Source organism: Eurypyga helias, unplaced genomic scaffold, assembly GCF_000690775.1.
Source record: "Eurypyga helias isolate BGI_N326 unplaced genomic scaffold, ASM69077v1 scaffold39162, whole genome shotgun sequence".
Lineage (NCBI taxonomy): Eukaryota > Metazoa > Chordata > Aves > Eurypygiformes > Eurypygidae > Eurypyga > Eurypyga helias.
The window spans coordinates 1-7,735 of record NW_010237260.1 but is presented as its reverse complement, the minus strand read 5'-3'; the positions used below and the strand labels follow the sequence as shown (position 1 = coordinate 7,735).

Below are 7,735 nucleotides of genomic sequence, written 5' to 3'. Positions count from 1 at the left end.
TGCTGTTAGCAGGAGACAACTCTTTCAGGACGTAAAAGCCCTGGGAGGTCTCCAGGAGAGTGGCTCTGGTGGAAGGTCCTGCACAGCATGGTATCACGGCAATCCTTGTGCCAGCCCAAGGGCGTGTGGTGAGCAACACTCATTTCTGATGGAGAGAACACGTGTCCTGCAGGCTGAGGTGATCAACAGCCTCCTGCACAAGGAGAGCAGAGAGATGTCTGCAGCCTTTAGTAGCTCCTGCTGCCTGAAACCCATCAGTGAGCTGCAGGGAGCTGGGGGTGGGTGCGGGGGAGCACTCAGAATGCTCTGCAGTGAACACAGGGCTCAGTACCCTGTTTCTTTCCAGTTTTTCTTTTCCAGTGTTTCTTTCCCATTTTCCCCAGGTGCCAGGAGAACCCATGACTGAGGGTGTCACTGGGTCCAAGGGCCACTTCTGGATCCTCTCACAAGTGGCAGATGGTGCCCTGGCTCTAGGCTGGCAATGTCTGAGGCCCTCAGCTGCAGCCCAAGCCTGCTGCCCTTGGCCCTGAGAGACACGACTCCCAGGACTGGCCTGGGCCAGTCCTGAGCTCATCTGAGGAGGATACCCATTACCTGATCCCTTTGCCATGCTCAGCACCAGAGCCTAGAGCTTCTGCAATCTGCAGCTCCTGACCTCTGCTGCCAGTGCCACCAGCAAAGACTGCCCCCTTCACCTGGTCCCCAGATCACACGGAGCCGCTTACCAAGCATGTTTGGTTGCTCTAGTCGAACACTGATTAGACTATTTCCTCCTTTTCCTAATACCAGATTTACTATATGGCCCTTGGAAAGACTTTTCTTTGCAGGGGATGCTTTGACATGGGCCAGTGAATTCCTGCTTGGCTAAGCGATACTTCTGGCCTTTCCCTTCTCCAAGACCCAGTTAGGACCTGCTCTCTTTTCATCTGCATCTCTGCCCTGACAGTGGGATAGCTGCAGCACTTGGGGAATGTCTGGGCCAAAAGCAAAATCCCTGGAGGGCTGATTTTTATTCCCAAAGCTTTTCTTACCTACAGCTACAGAGGTGATTGTGGTTAAGTGGATAAATATACTAAAAATAGAAGACGAAGAGAAGAGAGCTTCATGATGTACTTCTTGGAAGAGAAGTGAGCATCTGGAGAGCCTGTTTTATACCCTCCAGATGGACTGCCAGATTGCAACTCTGTCCCACAGATACAACCTGATAGACCAGGGTTTCCACTGCAGAACATCACCCCAAGGCAGGTTAAAGCAGCTGCCTCCTGTCACTAGGGATTGTGAACTGTCTGTATATGCCTCAGCTCAGCCTGTAAATGCCTCAGCTCAGCCAAAATACTTCAGGACTCCTCAGACACAGAGGCACCTGACAGCAGAAGCACCATGCCTCCCACAGTCACTGCACATGCAGTCCCACCGTGTGCGTCTGTGCCTAAAGGAGGCTGGCTGGGGCAGGGAGAAATATTTGGAACCACTTGAGAAGGTTTTCCCTGTGTAAGATGGTGGTCTCCTGTCATTAAAAGAGTGGGCATTTGACCTCTTTCATCCTTCATCTGCTTTAGTTCAGTTGAACAGTGAGCACGAAAAACGTTTGGTGCCAGTGGTTACACATGGTGTATCCTCAGTGTATCCTCACCCTCTTACCTTGGCTGTGATTGAATCCTTGTTTTCTTGCAAGTTAGAGATAGCTTCAGCGATCCTCATGTGAATGGTCCCTATTACGGTGTCTACGTTGTACGTGCCATCAATCCGATCAGCTACTACGACCAGGGAGTCTAGAAAAACCAGACAGAGACACCTCTCATCAGACTCTGCACAAACTGCCTTAAAGCTCATGCTCACGCCGGGTGGGATAAGCTGGTGGCCTCTCCGCAGGCTTGTTGGGAGACACCTCTCTGTCCTCATCACTGCTCAAGTGCATGCTCATACTCCTCTGGGATAGGAGAGCTGTCCCTTCCCAGCATGCAGGTAAAGCCTCAGCAGCAGAGGAACAGAGGTCACCCTCCTGCAAAGGGTGAATGCAACTTGTACGCACACAAAGCGACCAACACTTCCTGGGGTGCTACAGGAAGGAAAAATGGAAAATTGGTGCAGAAATATTAAGTAATGTGTAGTAATATGTGGCCCTAACCCTCCTAGCTCATTACATGTCTTCAGCAAAGCACTGCAGCCTGCAGGCAGTGGGAGAATTTGGGTCAATAAAGTGCCAAACGTACTGGATGTGGGTAATAGCTTTTGTGGCAGCGGAGGAGTGAGAAAAGGAGAAAATTCTTCTCGTCATCACCTCTGGAAGGACAACACATGACCAGCCAGGGCAATATCAGGCTATAAAGGTAGAGAAATGGCCCAAAAAGCCAACAACTAAACTGGTAAACAAGACAGGGAGTGACTGAGGGGTGCCTCTTGCTCTCAGCTCCTCTTACCTTGGCAAGCTCTGATGCCCAGGCGCTCCTGCCTGGCCTGCAAGCTCCTGCCTGGATGGCTGCTTTGGGACTGTGCTTGGTTTACCAAAAAATTACCACCCTCTGCCAACCTCCAGAGATGATTCTCAACACTCCAGGTGGCCTTGAAGCGAGGACAGCTGATATGCTCGCAGGGCTCGGGGCACTGGGGAATGCCACTGCAGCAGAAAGCTGGCATCCTCAGTGTCCAGGGAGATTTACACGGGATCTGGCTTTGACAATCAAAAGGTGTAATTCTGAAAGTCACTGCTGTGCTGCTGCTGCCCCAGTTCCCTACCACTCGTGCTTTAGTAGTCCAGAGTCCAGGCCATGCATACGCTTCAGCAGCATTTAGGGACTTGGCATTTGGTCACGTGTGGCCTCAGTTGGCTCCAGTGTGGTGTGTGTCGCCCTGGGTACAGGGGACACCCCCTCCTGTCTCCTGGCAGGACAAGGGATCTGTCAGAGTCCTGGGGCGGCTCATGCTCATCTGGAATTGAAAGTGCTCCATGCTCCTGTGGCCTTGCCACATGGAGAAAAAGAAGTGCGATGGCTTCGTATTTCTTCTTCTCTACACAAAGAGGGTCAAATCCGAGGGTCTAGGTTGGGGATCTGTACCTTTCGTAAATGAAGTTATTCATTAGGAGTGATTAATTCTTCTGTCCTAAATCCTGATACCTCACCCATCAGCCTGGCAGGGGGCTGTCACAGCAGATGGTGTGATGTTGCAGAAAAGCTTATTCAGCATGGGTTTGTACCACTGACCTTGCTCAGGAGCAGCAAAGCCACCAGATGAACTGCACCCAGCAGTTCCACAGAGTATCAGTACAATGTGTCCTTCAACCTACACCATCCCACAGCATGTGTGTGTCACCCGTGATATCGCTTTAAAGGACTGACGCTCATCTGTGAGCCGCACAGACTGCCTTCAAGCAGGAGTCCAGTCCAGCACAACCATGGAGCTCTGCCACTTCAGTCATGCCAGGAAAGGGCTCAGCCCTTGCCTGGGCAAGCCAGCAGGACTCGGCAGAAAGATCCCAAACGATTTCCATGAGGTCTAGGTGAGGTCTGGGCAGAAACACCAGGTCCACAGTGGATGTGGTGTGTAAATAACGAGGGCCTGATCCTGAGCCTGTGGTTGTCAATTTATCAGCAGGCTCAACGCTCGCAAGTATGGCCTCTGTGCTGTTTTGTGATTGATGTTCAGACCCTGACAGCTCCCAGAGAATACCAAACCAGGCAAGGACCGGACGAGGGACAGCACAAAGCCACAGGAGATACCAGATCAGGCTCACAGTCAAAAAGCAGGTACAGCCTGCGGGGAGCAAGGGCAGTAATCAAACAGCTGGGAGGGCTCAAACCTCAGCCAGTCTGCAGCATGGATCACAAAATACTTTTCGCACAGGTCTGTAAGACAGGATTTAACCACATGCAAGGTCACAGCTTGGAAACATTATGTACTTATTTCCAGCATTTAAAAAAAAAGAAAAAAGGTTTGGCTGGTTAGCTTGAGCAAGAATGGAAGAGTGCCACAGTTCCCAAGTTAATGCACTTCCTTTTCCTGCAACACAGTCCTATGGCAGCACGGATTTCCATAGCTAAACGTGCCATACAAGAGGGTAACTTTTTCTGTATTCTGGGAAATAACATCTCCTGCAACATTAAAGAGCTTGCAGTTTAACTTTCCTGCCACTCAGGGGTTGCGGTATCATCTTTGAGACTGTATTTTCCAGACAACTTTAGCTTGCAGACGCACTAATGTTGAGATACAAGCATTTAAACCAAAGGCAGCACCCCCAAATTAGTGATGAATCGTGTTTGAACCACTTACTATAAAAATCTCCCTTAATTTGACCTGCCCTAATTTGTCAAATTGAAAGCATAACTCTGTGCTTAGTGTGAGAAAACCCTCTCCTGCTACAGTGAAGGGCCTGGCGAAGGGTGAAGAATGGACCATGCCAGTGAACTGCTACCTCTGACTCCACATCTCGCTCCAGTCCTTGATCAAACTGTGACCTCTGACACTAAAATGTACAACTGCAATTTGAAATAAGCACCGATCTCCTCCTAGTCATCACCCCTTGACAAGAACGGTGTCTCTTGAGGAAGAGGACACCAGAATAAGTACAAAATGCAGTCGGAATTGCCTCCCTGTCAATCAAGGAGAACTGTACATTGACCTTTGAGGAGACGGGCAGTCATCCTGCCAGGAGCGCAGTGACAGGTAACAGTTGGCTTGCTCTGGTCAGAAAGGCCAAAGCGCCATCAAAATCCTGATGCAAACCCTTGGGGAAGGGAATATTCCTCCCTCTCTTTCATGGGGCCTCCCAGGCTGCTCTCATGGGGAGCACTTCCAATTAGCTTCAGCAAGTTGCCACTTGGTTCGTTAGCCCCCAGAGTGAGGCAGGCAGCTGGCCAACGCTCCTCACCGAGCAAGTGCGCTAGCCTCTGTGCAGTGGTTCGATACTTTCTTTGCAGCGTCCCATGAGAGGCAGACAACACTCCCTGAACTTGAGCGGGACTGTCATTGTTAACACCACCACACGTCAGCCCTGAGCCAGGCTGTTGGGCTGCAGACGGCCAGTGAGCTGGCAGACTCGCTGGCCAGGGAGCGGGTGCCAAGGCAAGGGAAAAGGCCAAGCCCAAAGCCCATCTCCCCTGGTGCCTGCCTGTCATGAGCCCAGACAAACACCCGGACTCCCTCAGGTCTGAGATCACTCCAGGTCTAAATGTACAAAAGGGGAGCCTGCTGGGTGACGCTCTGTGGACACAAAGAGAGGTGAGAGCTTTACCACTGCAAACTACCTCCCCGAAGAACTGCAGCCGGGGAGAGGGTGTGAACTGTAACACAAACACTCCGTTTTCTAAACGCAGACCCTCACCTGCCTTAAACCATGTCCACCAGCTCCACAAGCTGCCTGCAGCAGCAGTTCACATTTAAACCAGGAGCCGCAGACTCCAGAAAAACAGCTGAGGGACACAAGGTCTTCTTAAAAGAGATGCTCAGGTCTGATGGGGCAATGCAGAACACCCTGCAGAAGTGCCTGGTTGAAGGTCTCCAGCCTGTGTGGCACAGGAGATCACACCACACCATCACAGTGATATTTTGGGCTTTAAACTCAATGAAATGTACATCCCTGTACACACACAACCCACTTCAAGAGACCCATCATCTGAGCTGAGTGACAAAACCAAAATGGAATGAGCTCTTTCCTTATTTAAAATACAAGTCCAATTTTCCCATTCCTGGTACTGCCTGCGGCTTCTCTTGTCCCCTGTATTTGTTTAAGGCCCCTCTTTCCATTTAGAAGTACATGATTCTGATCCCTTTTCTCTCCACCCATGGAAACAGTTTATGGCTTCATGTTTCTAGACCACCTCCCAAGGAGGGCAGCAAGCACTTCTCCTGTGCTCTCACAAGTGCGCTGGTGTGGATGAGGAGGGTGCTCTGACCGCGTACAGGTGGCAGGATCCCTCCCTAAGCTTCAACACTTGGGAGGGAAGAATTACTTGAATGTGAAGTGTGGGCAATCCCAAACAAACACAGGCAGGGTGAAAATTCTTGAAGACCTTGTTAGCCAGCCAGCAGTGTCCTTTCTAACAGTATGAAAGCCTGCAATTGCTTCTAGGTGTCAGATCACGGACAGAGAAACCGTAGTGTAAAAAAGCCTCCAACAGTCCTTTCTTTACTCTCCAAACACTGCCCCAGGGAGTTGAAAAGGTGCTGTGAGGGGCAGCTGTGCTGCAGCAGAGTGAGTCCATCTTACCCATCAGGTACTTCCACTCGGTGTTGAGGTCCGCTTGGTTGGCCAGGCAGCCCTTCACGACGTTCAGGCAGTAGTTGTTGCAGGGCTTCACGCTGGACATGCCCCGGCAGTGTGGGCAGTACATCAGCTTCATGATGGCGCGAGTGCACTCGTGGCTGAGAGATACCTGGGGGACACAGATCAGAGTCAGGCACACAGGCAGGCAAGGGGGGCCCAGCCCCATGAGAAAACTCCCCCCTTCCCTGGGGTGAAGGAGCTTGGCGAGATCTGGAAGGCAGCATGGCTCCCTAGGTGCGTGCGTGGCCCTGGGAAAGTTGCTTCCCCTCTCACTTCCTGTCCTTCCCCCCACCTTTGGTGCCACCCCTGTTGTGGGGATGGGACCTCCAAGGCAGCTACTGTTTCCTTGGGCTGGGTTTGAACGCAGGGGACTGGGAAAACCCGTATGTGAGCACCATCCCCCTTCCAGCCAGCTCTGCCTGGGCCGTCTCTACAGCACAAGCTGTAACTGTGACCCTGACACATCACATGTGTGCCCCTGGAGCGCCTGCCATCAGTGCCACCACCATGCCCTTTCTGCAGCAGGGTTTGTTGTCACTGCCCGGCAGACGCAGGTGTCCCACCACAAACTGCATCTCCGGCTTCCTGGAGGGACGCACAGTGGGGGCCTGGACAGGGAAAGTTACCAGCTGGCATCTTTGGAAAGGAGGACAGCGATGGGGGAAGACTTGAACAATTCCAAGAGCACAGGTGATTGAGAGCACTCGACACAGGGAAGCGATTGCTCTCTGACAGCACTTCAGGAGCCACAGGCAGCGGGCGAAGCGGCCATCCCACGCTGTGCCGGTGGCCTGCAGGCACTGCACGTGCAGCCGCTGCCTGGCAGCGGCGACTCTGGAGGTGGCTTTGCCACCTTTAATCAAACCACCCTGGCCCCATAAGCGCAGAGCCAGCCCAGGTGCAGAGCCCACAGAGCCGGGTGGCAGCCGCTGCAGCACATCAAGGTCCCCCCAGACTGTCAGCCATGGGACAGCCGTCCCTCTCCGACTGCCGCGGGCCGGGGGCTGTCAGCGTAAGCCGAGGGATGAGGAACAACCTCACCGACCCTGCAGAGGTGCTGGCAGAGCTCAGCGCTCCCCTGCCTTACTGCGGAAGTGTGCTCTCCTCTGTGCTCTTTTTCCATGTTTGCTCGGATCCATTTGTAATTCCCCTGTCATTCTTTTAAAAGCGTTTACAAAAACAACTGTGTCTGTGTGCGAGTCTGCCCCGGTACCAGGTATTTGGCACTCAGGAGGAGCCCAAAAGGGGGAAAAAGGATGGAGGGGGCAAATCTCAACATGGAAAAATCCCTGAGGCTCAAGCTGTAAGGCTGAGAACTGCCCCTGACCGCTCTATGACTTGTGAACAATACTTTGTACAGGGTCTTTTAGGGTTCTTCTGGGGGACTGCAGACAGACTGAGCTCTGAGGTGCCCTCAGGAGAGTGAGCCCGCGGTCAGAGCCTGAGAGAACCTCCCTGAGCTTCCCCCTCCTT

General features: G+C 52.4%; 1 protein-coding gene across 1 annotated transcript in view; it reads right to left on the bottom strand.

Annotated features, from left to right (window-relative positions):
• Nucleotides 1-6,374, bottom strand: part of GPC1 (glypican 1) — a 10,644-nt gene extending 4,270 nt beyond the window's left edge. Inside the window, exons 1-2 of the mRNA XM_010147397.1 lie at nucleotides 6,206-6,374; nucleotides 1,642-1,772 (exon numbers count right to left, since the gene is read on the bottom strand). Coding sequence (XP_010145699.1) covers nucleotides 1,642-1,772; nucleotides 6,206-6,338 — 264 coding nt within the window. The 5' untranslated portion in view covers nucleotides 6,339-6,374. The remainder of the gene's footprint in view (nucleotides 1-1,641; nucleotides 1,773-6,205) is intronic.
• Nucleotides 6,375-7,735: the final 1,361 nt, after the last annotated feature.